At 58.6% G+C, this 15,432-nt stretch overlaps 1 protein-coding gene across 4 annotated transcripts; it reads left to right on the top strand.

Moving 5' to 3' along the window:
* The first annotated feature begins 219 nt into the window (after positions 1-219).
* On the top strand, positions 220-15,312 carry LOC308359025 (5-hydroxyisourate hydrolase-like). 4 transcript variants are annotated; one of them, XM_080829625.1, is made up of 14 exons: positions 220-348; positions 1,640-1,741; positions 1,817-1,960; positions 2,067-2,222; positions 3,075-3,219; positions 5,100-5,275; positions 6,166-6,294; positions 7,600-7,782; positions 9,185-9,429; positions 9,613-9,749; positions 10,574-10,689; positions 13,084-13,223; positions 14,467-14,602; positions 15,037-15,312. In XM_080829625.1, the coding sequence occupies exons 1-14, from the start codon at positions 304-306 to the stop codon at positions 15,124-15,126; spliced, it is 1,944 nt and encodes a 647-aa protein (XP_080685751.1). In that variant the 5' UTR covers positions 220-303; the 3' UTR covers positions 15,127-15,312. The 4 variants fall into 4 exon arrangements, with proteins under 4 accessions (XP_080685751.1, XP_080685750.1, XP_080685753.1 ...); XM_080829624.1 differs by lacking the exon at positions 220-348 and adding an exon at positions 1,229-1,342; XM_080829627.1 differs by lacking the exons at positions 220-348; positions 1,640-1,741; positions 1,817-1,960; ... (6 more) ...; positions 9,613-9,749; positions 10,574-10,689 and adding an exon at positions 12,345-12,385.
* The last annotated feature ends 120 nt before the right edge of the window (positions 15,313-15,432 follow it).

Below are 15,432 nucleotides of genomic sequence, written 5' to 3' on the forward strand. Positions count from 1 at the left end.
GCGTCATCTGCTTAGCGGCCATCATCCTCATTATGAAGAGAAGGCTCAGAGGAAGGGCTGACACCGGCTGGAGTCCGAGTCTCCGTGCCCTGGCGGACAGCCAAGAAGCCCTTAGCTGAGGCCAAGGTCCTCCTCCTGCGACAACGGGCTGGCCTCTGCACCTGCCGGCTTCCCAGCCCCTCCTCTGACGCTGTGATTGCCAAGGACGGGCCGGTCGATAGTCCTCGACCCACAGGACGTCAGCAGCTGAGACTACAGGGCTGTGTGGCAGTGGCCTCCACCACACACGGCTCCACCACAGCTATGGCCGGCCCCACCTGCTTTCTGCTCTGCTTGTCTGCCACCCAGGTAAGGATGCTGCCGGCTCACTCAGGGACCAGAGGTGGGCAGGTGAGGGCGTCACTCACCAGGACGGTGAGAACACCCTCAACGACAGGGGTGGGGACAAGCCGAACCAGGGCCCGAGCAGCACATGATGGCCAACTGGTCTGAAAAGGAGTAAGTGTGTCTTTGCTCCCGGGACTCTGCCTTGTCCGGCCGCGGGTCTGGCCCCGGTCCTGTGAGCCCCGCCGGCATCGGAACCAGCCTCTGAACCAGGGTAGAGAACTACCCTGAGGAAGAAGTGTCCCCCTCAGGGGCTGTCTTCAAAGACCAGACTGCTTGGAGCACCTGGCAGCTCAGTCAGCTAAGCATCCGACTCTTGATCTCAGCTCAGGTCTTGATCTCAGGGTCGGCAGTTCAAGCCCCGCACCACACTCTATACTGGGTGTGCAGCCCACTTACAAAAAAAGTAGCTCAAACTGCTCAAAGTTTGAAAGTACTAAAAGTACAAAGTACTAAAGGCAGTTTTTTTTACATATTTTTTTTAATGTAAGAGGCTGTTAATCTCCTAACCCAGAGAAAAATCCTGCACCATTCTGGGACACGCACTTTAATTCCTTACTTCGCAAGCTCTCATACTTAACGGCAGCTCTCCTGTGGCGTTTTTCTGATAATATCCAGTTGTTATGTTTCTAACACTTCAGAAAATAAAAAGCACCCAGTATGGTAACTCTATTCGTCTGAGGGACCATCCATTAACACAGCCCACGAAAGCCTTCCGTCCACTGCACACAGACAACCACGCACACTTGGGCACTGCACATTTGCCCTGGAAAGCAGCCGAGCCCCTCCCTCTCTCACCTGCCTCTTTCCCTTGACGTAGGGTCTTGAGCACGTTCCTTGCAGTCTTCGCCGTTACATCATGAGCAGAACTGGGCTGTGGCTGAACCCACCCTCTGTTGCTGGACACAAAAGGTGTTTCCAGAAAGAGTTTGAAGACCAGTTTTGGGACCCGCCTTTGGTATAGATTAAAACACACACTGCACACAGGGCTCAAGAAAGTTCTCTGGTCTCTGGGATTTAGGGAGACGACACTCACTCCACCTCACCCTTCCCATGACGTCACAGGGCACGCCCTCTCAGCCTTCCCCCAGAGAGGGAGGTGATGGGAAACCCCGGAGGCCATGATGGAGGTGGAGGCCTTTGTTTTCTGGGGGGCAGAGAAGAACAGGACAGTGCTGACATCCGGGCCGGACCACAGGCATTGTCCCAAAGCCTGTCCCCTGTGCTCTTAACCTACTTTCCATTGGTTTGGCAGCTCTTTGCCCATGGGATGCCTTCTAGTAAGCGGACTCCCAAGACGCCTCAGAAGCTGGGGTTGGTGGTGGAAGGTCTGCATGCCAACAAGACCCTCCAGCAGGTCAGTGTGGTGCTTACAAGGGCCGGCTTCATTGCACAGGACCGTTCTAGGGTCCCTCACCTCCTGTCCTTCTAGGGTACTCCCTCTGGATACCACATGAAGGTGCTGACGTTCCCTCGTGCCCACTTCGGTCCCAGGAGGCAAAAGAGAGACTGGGTTGTCCCTCCCATCTCCATCCCAGAGAATGACAGAGGACCGTACCCCAAAACGGTGGCTCAGGTATTGCAAAGGGAGAGCTCTGGTTTTGTTCTGGGGTTCCCTATGGAGAGGGGTTGGCACTGGTCTGGGGTCCTTCTTGGCCCTTCTGCTTCTGTGTTGTCTTCAGGTCAAATCGAACAAGAACAAGGAAATCCAGGTTTTCTATAGCATCACGGGCAGGGGCGCTGACGAGCCTCCATGTGGCGTGTTCATCGTGGACAGAGAAACAGGGTGGCTCAAGGTCACGGAGCCCCTAGACAGAGAGCAGGAATCCCACTATGTTGTGAGTGTCTTCTACATAGCCTCGGGGGCGAGGAGCTGGTGGCAAGGCAGCCCTCTCATCCTGTAGGTACTTCAGACAGCCCACGGATTTCTGAAGTTACGCCTGAGACCATATTTGAGCCCCTGTTACATTCCAGGGGCAGGAGAGTGAAGAGTGGGGAGGCAGGCAGAGCAGGGAAAGGAATCAGGGACTTAAAGTGAAGAAGGAGTTCTGGTGTAGCCTGGGTGTGGTCGTGACCCCCTCAGCCTCCCTGTGCTGTTGGGTTAGCATGCGTGAAGCCCTTTGAACGGCATCTAGTTCTGGGCGAGTTCTCAGCACCTGTTAGCTGAGCACCCTCTAAACACAGCTCTCTGGGGTGTTCGGTCCAGAAGACTCTCCACCACACCCCTCAGAGGGAAACCGAGACCCAAACAAAGCCTCAGGTTGCTCTCCTCTCGAGGACACTGCCCTCTTTGGGGGTCCGAGCGGGTTCCCAGGCAGGACCCCCTGCTGCGCCTGGGAAGGGAGGGCGGGCACAGGCCACAGAAGTCAAACGCTGAGTCCTCGTGGTCCCACCCAGCTGCATGGGAGGCCCAGCTGAGGCACCTTCGGTGGGAAAGGGAGAGGGTGGGTGGGATGATGGCTAGCACTGTGTCCCGAGCATCGCCGGGAGAAAAACCCGAGAAGACACAGACGCAGCCTTTCAGGGCATCCCTGGGGCTGGAGTGCGAGCTGCTCTCCCAGACTCGTGAGCACTGAAATGTGAGATGAAGGTAGAAAGGGGCTGTCGCTGCCATGAGCCTTCTGCGGGACAGCTGCCCACTGGCCAGGGTGGCTCCCATGTGCCTCTGCTGCGCCTCTATTGCTTTCCAGCTGTTCCTTCATGCTGAGTCTTCGACGGGGAACGCTGTGGAGGACCCGATGGAGGCTGTGATCACAGTGAGAGACCAGAACGACAACAGGCCGGAGTTCACCCAGGCGGTCTTTGAGGGGTCCGTGATGGAAGGAGCTGACCCAGGTTAATTGGAACAATGCAGGGTTTTGGTGACACACGGCAATAATAACAGGAAAAATATAAAGAACCTGGGAAATCAAAGTACCAACAGCCCAGGGCACTTTCCTGGCGACCCGCACCCCGGGTTCCTGTGCAGGAAGGGCCCCACTTGGAGATTACAACGGGCAGATCAAGGACTGCCCAGACTTTTGAGGGGGGGGTGATGTTCAAGCAACAGAGATGGTCTCAGGCTTCCTCAAGAGAGCTGGACCTGGGGAGGGCTACAGGCGGAGAGCGTCCTCCGAGGAGGGGCCAACAAGGGCCATAGAGCAAGAAGGTCCTTCTGGGCCCAGAAGTCCAAGAGACGCCCAGTGGTCACCTCACTTCTGTCTCTATGTCCTATCTGCCTCTGCCGGTTCTGCATCTCTCTAACTGCTGCCTGGACAGAGCCCCCCTCACCGTGTGGCCGTTCCCATCTCACAGTTCCCTCTACACCCCCTTTCCGTGTCCCTTTCCACTTCTCCCTGAGGACTGTCCCACATATTTCCCCACCCGTGGTCTTGCAAACAAGAACCTGACTTGATCCAGGGGACACTCCGGTTCCAGCTGGCTCTTACTTGCCCACTGAGGACTTAGACCTCCAGACATGACTGTAGGCGATGCCAACAGCCCCTGTGCCCACGGCTTCCAACCCGACATTGTGGGAATGTTGAGGTCCTCATTCTCTGGGACTACAGATAAATGAAACCAAAAGTCACAGGTGTTTCGCGTGAAAGCACACTGTGATGGATGCTTTCTTCTCCCTCCCAGCCCACCGGCAGCTGCCACTAAAGCTTTCTTCCTCTTTTCCCCTTTCTCTTCTATCTTGGTGCTGCCCTTGCCCTCCGACAAACCCCAGCTCACCCGCCAGCACCAGCTGCCCCCAATCACCCACGTGAGGTACACATGTGTTTCAGGGTACCGCAGCAGACCACACTCGAGCCACGAGGACGCAACTTTGCCCGCCCCTCACACTTCTCTCCATCTGGCTCGTGTGCTTGGCTCCAGCTCCAGCCGTGAGGCCCGTGTCCAGACAGGAGGGACTCCCCGACAACGACTGGGGAGGAAGGAGGACAGGGAGGCCCGAGAAGAGCTGGAAAGAGGAGATAGGAAACAGCCCCCTCCCCCTCCCCCTCCCCTCAAGCACTTGACAGAATGTCAGCACCCTGAGGGACAAGGGTCCCACGAGGACAGCCATGTCGGAAGACACCCGAAAGAGAGGCAAACCAGGAAACAGACTCCTCACTCAAGAGAACAGCCAGAGAGTCACCGGGAGGGAGGGAGGCTGGGGGCTGCGGAACCAGGTGATGGGGAGGAAAGAGTGCGGGTGTCCTGGTGAGCATCGGGTGAGGGATGCGAGTGAGGAATCACTATATCTTACCCTTGAAACTAATATTACGCCGTATAGTAACCAACTGGAATTTAAATAAAAACTTAAATGAAATTTAAAAATTGTTCAAAACGTGCCCTGGAGCGCCTGGCCACCTCAGCCCATGGAGCAAACAAAGCAGCTCTCACCCTCGGGCCTCGGGGTCATGAGGTCGAGCACCACATTGGGTGTAGACATTATGTGAATAAATAAACAAATGTTTAAAAACAAAAATAATAAATACAACAATTTTTAAAGATGCCCTAAGGATTTATGGAAAAGGTAAACAAATCACCTGGAATTTATTATACTAATTTGGTAAATTATTTGAACTAGAACTTATATCCCTTGATAAGGAGTTTTATCACCTGTTTAGTGAAGAGACTAAAAAAGGAACACATTTAATTTTGGGTTTCTATATGAACTTGTATAGCCCGGCCAATACAATACAGTTACCTGCTGAGGTTACCAACTCGTCTCCCCTCTGTCCTCACAGGAACATCCGTGATGCAAATCACAGCAACAGACGCGGACGACCACGAGAACACGTACAACGCAGACATTGCCTACGCCATCCTCAGCCAGGACCCCTCGCTGCCTCACTCCAACATGTTCGCCATTAACCGGGACACGGGAGTCATCTCTGTGCTCACTACTGGGCTGGACCAACAGGTCAGGGGGCCTCGGGGGCCTCTGGGGCAGCAGTTACATGTGACATGAGCCCCAGCCATTAAGCCATGGGCAGCAGCCCGTCAGAACCAACACCAGCCCACCAGCCAGAACAGGTTCCCAGCCAGTTGGAACTGAGGGCTGGCCAATTAGAACATGAGCCAACCAATCAGAAGAGGCATTTATCAGGGGCACCTGGGGGGCTCTGTGGTGAAGCGTCTGCCTTCGGCTCAGGTCATGATCCAGGGGTCCTGGGATCGAGCCCCGCATCGGGCTCCCTGCTCAGCGGGGAGCCTCCTTCTCCCTCTCTCACTGCCACTTCCCCTGCTTGTGCTCGCTCTCTGTCAAATAAATAAATAAAATTTTTTTAAAAAAAGGGGAAAAGAAAGAAGAGGAGGCATCCATGGGCTGGTGCAGGCAGGCTGGCTTGGGGCCCCCCCCGCGTAGTCGCTGGGGTAAATTACAGATGTGATCGGCAAGACACCTGCTAGAACCAGTGAAATGAAATGACTCTGTTTCCCACAAACCTAGACCACATTCTCTGGTGAAAATAGAAATGTACTGGCATCATGCCCCCCATAAGCACTAGCCCCATAAATGCCTAGCGCTGGGGATTATATTGACAGATCCCAGTCCAGGAAACTTTCCTCCTGGGTCGGCTTTGGGAGGGAATGGTCTGACTTGTGCACAGTGAGCTTCTGTGCGTGGGGAGCCAAGGTGAAGGCAGAGACTTTGAACTCTCTCGAGTGACCTGGAAGCCGGTCCCTTCCTGGAAGGGAGGGCCCTCCAGGTTCGCTGCCCCTGCCGTCCCGTATTGACTCCCAAGGGGCCACCGGGTAGATCCAAGCCTGCCTCGAGAACACCAGGACTGACTGCTGCGTGCCTGTCCGCAGAGCGTGCCTGCGTACACCCTGACGGTCGAGGCTGCCGACCTCCAAGGCGAGGGCCTACGTTCCACAACAACAGCCGTGATCACAGTCACCCAGAGCAACCCCAGCCCTCCCGTCTTCAGCCCCACTCAGGTGAGTCCTGGCAGAGCCAGTGGACACCTCATGACCTGTGTGTCACTGTGTGATCACCAGCGTCAGGATTCAGACCGTAGCCTGGCGGCAGCTTAGAACCCTCCCCATCTTCGGGTCACACTCTCCTGGGCCAAGGGCAGCCCTCTCGGCCGGCAGTGACCTGGACGGGCAGATGAGCATGGAAGGCAGAGTCCATGATGCAGGCGGGATGGGACTACCCTGCAGCCAGGGAAGGGGCTCTGTCTCTGGCTGGGAGCCCCCTGGATCTCACGGGATAAGAATGCAGAGCCCCTAGGCCCAGAGGGCAGGAACCGACTCAAGGATTCTTCAGGAAAAGGGGGTACAGCACGTTTGGATGAGTAAAGGATAGAGGGGATTTGTCGTAAAGAAACAGGAGGGGTTTGGGGTGCAGCTGAGCCATACAAGGGGTGGGAAGCAGGGTCTGGAAACTGCTAGGAGTCAGGCCACCTTGTCTGTCTGTCCCTCTCCCTCACTCTCTCTGTCCCACTTTCTGCCTGTGCTCAGTTCTCCCTCTGCAGCCGGACTCGGTCTCCCCGGGCTTATCTGCACACTCACCTGTCCCTTCCTCCACGGGACATTTCCTTATCAGCCACCTGTAGCCCCGTCCTGTTCCAGGCAGTCACGAGGCTGCATCCCCTGCAGCTGACACGAGAGGCGGCGGTAGGAATTCTGCCATCACCTGAACAGTCGTGACCAGTGAAGCCGGCCTTGTCCCTGAGGGACTGGGGTCAGAGGCTCGCTGGAGCCTGGCAGCTGTCTCAGTGGGAGCTCCCCTGACAGTCACACAGGCCAGACTGAACGATAGAGACACTTGCTCCCTCTGGAGACTGAGTCAGAAGGGACCTGACAGGGAGGGGCAGGGGACAGGCGGGAGGAGCCACTCCAGGTCCCACTTCCTGCGAGGCCCCACGACCGTGGCTGCCACCTGAGAACAGAGTCTGGGGCGGCTGCCCTTGGCCCCGGGCACCCATGCCCCTCAGCTGATGCCCCCTGGGACCTGAGCTGCCGGAGCCTGGGCGTCGTGGGGTCAGCTTTCCAGCCCCTTGACTCCAGGGTGAAGACAGACACCCAGCTGGCAGAGCCCCGCTGCCTACGTCCGGAGCCCGGAGCGGGGCCTTTGCTGGCACGTGGCTCTAGCCGACAGATGCCGCTTGAAGAGGGGATCCTCCACTGTGGCCCCTCCCGCTGGAGAACCGTGGACTCAGCGAGGCCGGCCCAGGCTGTGGGTTTCCCGAGTCCCCACACGGGACACCAGGAACGAGGGCCTCTGTCTCTCCCTTGCAGTATGTGGGCCAGGTGTTTGAGAACAAGGTGGGCGCCGGGATAGTGAGGCTAAAAGTGAAGGACGCAGACACCCCGGGCTCCCCCGCATGGAAGGCGGTGTTCTCCATCCTCAATGACAGAGCCGGCCTCTTCACTGTCACCACGGACCCCAAGACCAATGATGGCCTCTTGGAAACAGCCAAGGTGGGTGTGAGCTCCAAGGAGGGGGCTGCCGTGACCCCGTAGTTCTGGGACAGGTCTGGAGCACACACTATGCTCTTCACCCAGGAGAGCAGCTGCCCAGGGGGGGCCTCCTGCTGCGCCGGTGGTCCTCTCTGGTCCTTGTGTCCCCCTGGCCACGCCATCACCCCGGACCGACCTCAGAAGTGCTGCCTAAGTAACTGTTTTCTCCCAGAAAAATACTAACCGAGGATGATTCCATAGAGCTTAACTGGGACATGTGTCTTCATTTGGGTTCCCCCCAAAGAGGGAGGGACCCTGGGGGTGCTGAGGAGGGATGGGTGGGATGGGCAGTGGGGAGAGAAGAGGGGTCTCACGAACAAAGGGGCTCAGGCCCCGGGTCCTCCTGAGCAATGCCTCGGCATCGTCTCATCCGAGACGCACGTCTGCCTTTGCTTGGCCTGGCTGCGGGCCGACTCCTGGAGGCAGGAAGCCGGGTCCCCAGAGTGAAGGCGGTCTTCAGAGGGGGCAGGGGGGCCTGGAACCATCTGCAAACCTCAGACGAACGATCAGAGAGAGAGAAACAAGACGACGGGGGGCGGAGGGAGGAAGTCATGGCGGAAGGGGAACCTTAAGGACCTTAGGAACCTCTGCTGGGCTGAGGGGTTTTTCTCAGGAGGCTGGGGGGTGGGGAGCACAGGCACTTGGCTGCTATTTGTTCCAAATGGGCTTTTTTGGCCCCAGAATCCTGGGACACTTAGAATAAACACGGAGAAGGCCAAAGGCAGCATTTAGGCTGGCCTGGGGGACAGAAAGGCTAAAATTCAAGAATTCCACCATGGGCACATCCCAGGACATTTACATACCAATCTGCATCTTACCTGGTGCCAGGGAGCGAGGGGACCCCTGGAAATAACCACATGCCTGGCTGGGGCCGGGGCCTCCATCAGATGGGTCCAGTTCCAGCTGACCCCTGGCCCAGCCATCTGGGGATGCTCTCAGAGAATTCTGCTCAGGGCCCACTAGCCCCTCACAAGTCTGAGGATAATAAAACAGCAACCACAAGGTCTCAGTAAGTGCCGCAGGCCGCTTATGTCCTCACACTCAATTTTCACACCAGCTCCAGCAGGGAAGTTGCTGCAATCACAGACGTTTGACGGTGGGTAAACTGAGGCACGGAGAAGCAAGGTCACGTGCTTGGGCTGCGCCGAGATCTTAACCAGAGTCGGCCTCTCCATGGCTCTGCTACGTGTGAAGTCCCTGTGAGCCAGCTCAGCGTGGAGGGCTCGACCACGGCCACTCCTGTCCTGCCATCCCAGGCGGTGACTTGCCCTCGGGACAGGCCAGGGGCACAGGCCAGGGCCTGTGCTCTCTTGCAGGCCAGCCAAGTCCCCAGAACATGACCCCTCTCTGCTGTGTTCCTCAGGGCTTGGATTTTGAGGCCACACAGCGATACATCCTCTACGTGACAGTGGCGAACACCGTGCCCTTGGCACCATCTCTCCCCACAGCCACAGCGACCGTCATTGTGGACGTGCTGGACATAAATGAGGCCCCTGTCTTTGTGCCCCCGATAAAGACGGTGGAAGTGCCCAAGGATGTGGTTGTGGGCCAGGAAATCACATCATACAGGGCCCAGGACCCAGATAGCCTCCAGGGTCAGAGAATCAGGTAGGACCAGGGGTGCAGCATGGCCTGCTGCCCTCACTCAGGACCGCTCAAGGCACCCAGGGCTGAAATCCAGCCACACCTCTGGAGCCAGAGGAAGACTTAAATTTGTCAGCACCTAATCGGAAGGGTGGTTGAGGGATGCGTGGCCCCAGCCCTCTAGGAATGGGGGTTTATGCATTTCAGGTACCAGATGTGGGACAGCCCAAGCCACTGGCTGGACATCAACCCAGAAACAGGCGTCATTTCCACTCGAGCCAGTCTGCACAACGATGACATGGAGAACCACACATTTTCGGCCATTGTCAAAGCTGTGGACGATGGTAAGGGCCTGAAGGTTTCCCTCCGCCACAACAGCGCTCTGATCCGTGCTAAGCTTCACGTTGCGGCTAAGCTGTGTGCACGTCGTCTCATGTCCACCAGAAACCCAGGAGGACCCACCATATTGTCTCACCTGTTTCATCCATGAAAACACAGACTTGAGGACACGAAATGATCCAACCAGCATCCCAGGGGGCGAGAAAGGACTTGAGCAAGGCTGTCTGGGCCTCCGAGCGGAACCACTCCAGGGGTCCAGCCTGGTCGCTCCATCACAGTGAAGGCCACCGGGGGCCACAGCACCATCAGCATGGGGAGGAGAGGAGCAAGTCTGCCCCCAGACACCCTAGGGGACAAGGTGCACACACACGGTGCTGTGTCACACGCTTGCCCCTGGACAGATACCCATTTCCATGCCCATAGGCGACGCTCACATTCACACAGAGCACACAGGCTCACACGTACACACACACTCGGTCATACACACTCACATGCACTGTCACACTCACACACACACTCTCAGAACACCGTGCTCAGAGGACCTTACCTGGGACCACCAGCCCCTGGCAGACGGTGCCAGACCCAGACCCAGGCCTGAGGACCCAGGGAGGACTCGGGGTTCGGTGGAGAAGCTGTGTTTGCAGTTAGATTAGAGGTAAATGGTAAAATGAAGCAGACTCTTTCCCGGTGGCTCAGCAAGCCAGTGAGAGGCCCATGCGGAGGGGCACCGGAGGGACACTGACCTCACGAGACAGCATCTGAGCTGGAGGAGACACGGCAGCTCGCACATCTGTGGTGTCTGATCTCTTCCATCTCGCTCCTTCCATAGGGCAACCTCCTGCCACGGGCACCGGGACGCTTCTCCTCACTTTCTCAGACCCAGACGGCCCGACAGCAGATGCGCACTGCCTTTCCACCTGCCAGAGGGGACCGGAGCTCCCAGCTGTAAGTACAGGGCGCCAGGACCTTTCACTGAAACAGGGGGCACTGACTCGATGTGTTAACACTCACACTGTGAATGTTTTTATCATTTTTAAGTGTTTTCATATTTTACTGTAACTTTGTTTTGACTCCAAAGATGGGCTATTCAAATATTTCTTGCGATAACCTTCTGGTAGGTAAGGGTCTTGAAGAAGCTCTTTATTCTAACTTGCCTACAGCTGCCAAAGAAACCTTGTCACCGTCTCATTAGAGAAGTGTCCAGAGTCCGCAACGTCCTAGTCCTCAGAGAGGGCTGACGGGTCTCAAGTCTCCTGCGAAAGGGGCAGGGACCTGAAACACTGCCGTTCTGTCTGCGTGGGGACAGGATTGGGAGGTAGGCCCCAGAGAGGCCCTGGAAGGAATTCTGACAATTCCCTGCTCTCCCACCCTCTCTCCCAACCACTGAGTTCTCTCGGGGGCCGGAGACTGTCATGTCTCTAGAAAGGGAGTTACAGGGGCAAGAGCTAAGCCTGTCCACAAGTGCCCATCCCAGAGGTGGTCACTAGTGTAGTCTTCTGTGCATCATTCTAGAAAATACCCTAACACAGAGCTTCCCTGTGCCCCCTCTAGAAAATGGGGATAATACCAGGGACGTCATGAAGCTGTCGTGAGGAATTAGGGAGTAGAAGCTGAGCACACACAGGGTCATACCGTGGACGCCCAGGCCGCCACACTCATCTCCGCCTCCTCGCCACCCCAGGACACTGTTCATTTTACACACAGATGGGCCTCAGTCTTCTTCATGGACTGCAGGACATGCTGGTCCTTGACAAGGGCTCATTGACTCAGTTGTCCCCAGGGCAGACAGTCTGGTTGTTTCTTGTCTCCTGCACCCGGGGCTGTTTGCAAAAAACAGGGGTGAGCGTCTGTTCGGGGTTCTCTCCTATAAACGTAATCCCACCCACACATCACAGGCGTGTAAATCTCAAATAGGTGTTTCTTAATCACCTCCAGAGTAGGCGAGGCCTGCACACCCCCTCCTTTGCTCCGGGGGTTCCCCTTCCCTGCCTTGGAGGGGTCTGTGGCGTGACCTCCACGTGGTCCCTGCTCACTACCCAGGAGTCCGAAAATGCACTTGGACGGGAAGAAGACAGCTCCGATCCCCGGAGCTGCAGGACCGGCCGACCGAGACGGTGGTGCCGACCTCCGCAGCTTGTAGGCGTAGCAGCTGCCCTTCACTACTTACCTCACCTAAAACGTCCCGCGTATACTTTGGGTGCTCGGCTGCCCCCGTCCTCCCGACGCCGTCGCCCAGGCCCGAACCCGGCGGCGCGCAGGGCCTCCCCGGGCTGGGGGCGAGCGCGGACCCGCAGCTCAGCCGGGAGGAGAGGACACCGCGGCACCACCGCGTGGCCTCTCGGGGCGGCCAGACCGGCAAAGCCCAGACCGGCAAAGCCCAAAGCCCCGGCCCTCCGCGGGGCTTCCGTGGAGACCCTAACTGCCCCGGGGAAGGGGAGGAACGAGCAAAACACAAAACGTAGCTCTGCGAGTCGTGGTGGGGAGTCGGGCTCCCGCGCGCCGGCGACCTCCGGGCCCCGCGCCCGCGGCCCCGACCGACCCCGCCCCCCACGGTCCGCCCAGCCCCGCCCCAAGCCGCACCCCCCGCGGGCGCCCTCAACTCCACTTCCGGCCCTGGGAGGAGCCTCCGCGGCCCCCGCAGGTGTGTGCGCCCCGGTCGCCCCCACCCCCAGCCCTGCGGCGGAGCCCTTGAGACACCGCAGGGGGACCCCGAGGTGGAGCCGCCCTCCCCGCCAGAGGGACGCGCCCCCCAACCTGGGTCTGGTCGGACACGTGGCTCTTCGGCCCTGGGAGGGGCCAGGCGCCGGCCAAGGGCGGGCGCGGGGAGGTGTCTGCGCCCCGGGACCAGCTCCCGCTCGGGGTGGGGGGACGGATGCGGGCCGCTCCGAGACTGCGGGCGCTCCAGCGACACCTGGGCTCCTCGGAGGTAGGGGGCGGGCCCGGACGCGGGGCTCCTGGCTCGTCAGCCGCGGCCGGGGGCTGAGGCCCCGGGTGACCCTGGAGCGGGGGCGAGGTGGGGTGGGGGGGTGGACAGAGAGCTGGACCCCGGGAGAACGAGCACCCCGGGGCTGGCCACCCACTGCCGGGGCCCGCTGGGAGGGGGCCCCGGCAGGAGTTAGTGTGGGGCGGTGAGGGGCTGGCCGGCCTTGTGTATCGACTGTTTTCCAGTGTGTCAGCCGCACAGCTTTCCGCGGCTGACTCAGCAGCTCCTGGGCACCGCCCTCCCCCCACCCCAGGGTCCAGCCCCCGGCTGTTGACTCTAGGCCTGCTGTCTCCAGGCCACTGTGGACACAAGGCTGGACCCTACGTGCTTACTCTTGTCCCTCTCTTGCGGCACAGGGCAGAGGTATGGAGCCGAGCAGCAGCCCACTGACCACACATGTACTTGACACTACCTCAGGGCTTCCGGCCCAGGGCCTCTGCCTCTGTCTGTCCAGGCTTGAGGACCAGGGCCAGCACTGGACAGACCTGAGGAAAAGGTAGGCTTGAGGTCTGGGCAGGACCTGAGTCCAGCCAGGGGACAAGAAGAACCCAGCCAGCCAGTGAGTGTGGGCACTGAGGTCAAATGACCACTGGGCTATGGTCCCCTCGGCCTCACACCCCCAGCGCCTCTCCCTGAGGGCAGGGCTGGCTCAGGCCCAAGGTGTAACCTAAGGGCCTCATTGTCACCGTGGTTAACAGGTAACCTTGTGCCAGGCCACACGCTGGGCCCTTTATTTCTCTTCTTATTTACTTCTCTTCCAGCCCGAGGGCAGGCCCTATAACTACCCCTTTTATAGATGGGGAAACTGAGGCAGCAAGAGGCAAGTAAACACTGGCATCCCATGCCTCGCCTGGCAGCCCTGGGCCCCAGGCCCAGGCTCAGGTTCTACGGGGACAGGCCCAGCTTAGGCGCGGCGTGGTCACGCTGGGACTGCCCCCGTGAGCCTCTTGAAGGAGGCAGGCTCCCACTGCTGGTGGGAGTGGGTGGCTGGGCCCCAGAGGTTCAGAGCCTGAGGGCGTGCAGCTCATCCCCGGCCCTGCACTGACACTGGGCATCCAGGTCCCATCTGAGTGGCCCTCTCAGGTCCTTAAAAAGGATCCATGGAGTCCCCTGGAGAGTCACAGAGACCCATTCCCAACCCCCAATAAACTGTGGTACAGGACGGAAACTTGAAATCACAGCTGGTGCGAACGGTACCAGAGCTCTCCAGAGGTGATGGTGGGGACGGGGCACATCAATCAGTAAGCCGAGCGACAGGCCCTCAGAGCCCTCCATTGGACACTGTGCAGTACAAACAGGCCACCATGCGGCTGGGGTGTGGGTGCAGTTACTGGTCCAGAAAAGCCACACACACTGTATTATTATTATTGTAAATGAAAGCACAAGTTACCAAATGAAAAGTACAAGTTACCAAACAGTATGTATAATACAATCCATTTTAGGGTATTTTCACAAGTTTACAAACAAGCATAGTTATGTGTAGAGAAATTCTGGAAAAAACACATGCCAGTATAAAGGGATTGTTGCTTATAAAATAGGTTTGGTTTGTTTTTTTACTTCTCTGCTCCTCTGTATTGGAGTTCTGTCTAAAAAGACAGTGCAGTGTCCCTGAGCTGCTCCAGAGCCCCGGGCCCCAGACTGTGTCCTGCTCTGGGGCTGTCCGAGGCCACTGGCCATGCAGACCCTAGAGACCCAGGCAGGGGCGACTCCTCCCCAATCCCTCCCTCCACTCTCCCCAGCTACACCAACTCGGACGGCCGCTGCCCGGGGCTCCTGCCGCCAGGCCCGATGAAAGCAGGCACCTACAAGCTGTCCTTTGACACCCAGGGCTACTGGAAGGAGAGGGGCCAGGAGAGCTTCTACCCATATGCGGAGGTAAGCGCCCGGCCTGGAGGCCGGTGATCCCCTGGCTTCCTGCCGGAGGCGGGCTGCTCCCGCCCCTCCCACCTCTCCCAGGGCGGTGACAGTGAGTTCACCTGCTTTGAGCTCCCAGAAGAAAGGTGTCCAGGGCCTTTACCACAACACACCCGTCCCTGCCCTGTCCCCGGGTAAGGCTGTGGGGCGCAGGGCCAGAAGTGACTCAGCCCCTGAGGACAAAGGCGCTCAGCTGACGCTGTTCACGGTAGATCCTTTGGGCTCCTCGAGCCGATGGCTCTCCCTGGAGAGGATTCAGCCCCATCGCAGCCCTGGCCAGGTTTCCACTCTCCATGAGCTCCAGCTGGCTCCTGGGGCTCCAGCCCATGGTCCGGGCTGCCTGTGTGCTGCATACGGGCCCCTCACTCTCTTCCGGTGCCTTCTCTGCTTCTCAGGTGGTTTTCAGCGTCACCAGCGAGACCCACAGAATCCACGTGCCCCTGCTGCTGAGTCCATGGTCCTACACCACATATCGGGGGAGCTAGCAGCCAAGCCATCGCCTCTGGCCAGCTGCTGGCCTGTGAGCATCGAAGCCATCCCGACAGCTCCCTGAGGCACCCCGAGAGAGGGCAGTGGCTCCGCTCCCTGAGGGGAGTCCGACCCGCCCTCTCCAGTAGCAGCTGAGTCTCAGGCTCAATAAAGTCAGCACCAGCACGGCTAAGGCCACTGCAGTTCCTGGGCTCTGTGAGTGCTGCCTGGGCCCCGAGGTGGGGAGGAGGGCAGGGTAAGCACAGACGGATGGGCAGCAAGGAAGGGGGTGGTCAGGGTACCATGGGCCCGGGAGGTGCCTT

This window comes from Martes martes (assembly GCF_963455335.1).
Source record: "Martes martes genome assembly, chromosome: 17".
Taxonomy (NCBI): domain Eukaryota; kingdom Metazoa; phylum Chordata; class Mammalia; order Carnivora; family Mustelidae; genus Martes; species Martes martes.

Bases quoted from the DNA above. Each gene is read 5' to 3' on its own strand.
- LOC308359025 (XM_080829624.1), top strand. From the start codon at position 1,244: ATGAGCAGAACTGGGCTGTGGCTGAACCCACCCTCTGTTGCTGGACAC. The intron at 2,223-3,074 runs GTGAGTGTCTTC...ATTGCTTTCCAG, and splicing joins AGCAGGAATCCCACTATGTT to CTGTTCCTTCATGCTGAGTC. The intron at 14,603-15,036 runs GTAAGCGCCCGG...TCTGCTTCTCAG, and splicing joins GCTTCTACCCATATGCGGAG to GTGGTTTTCAGCGTCACCAG.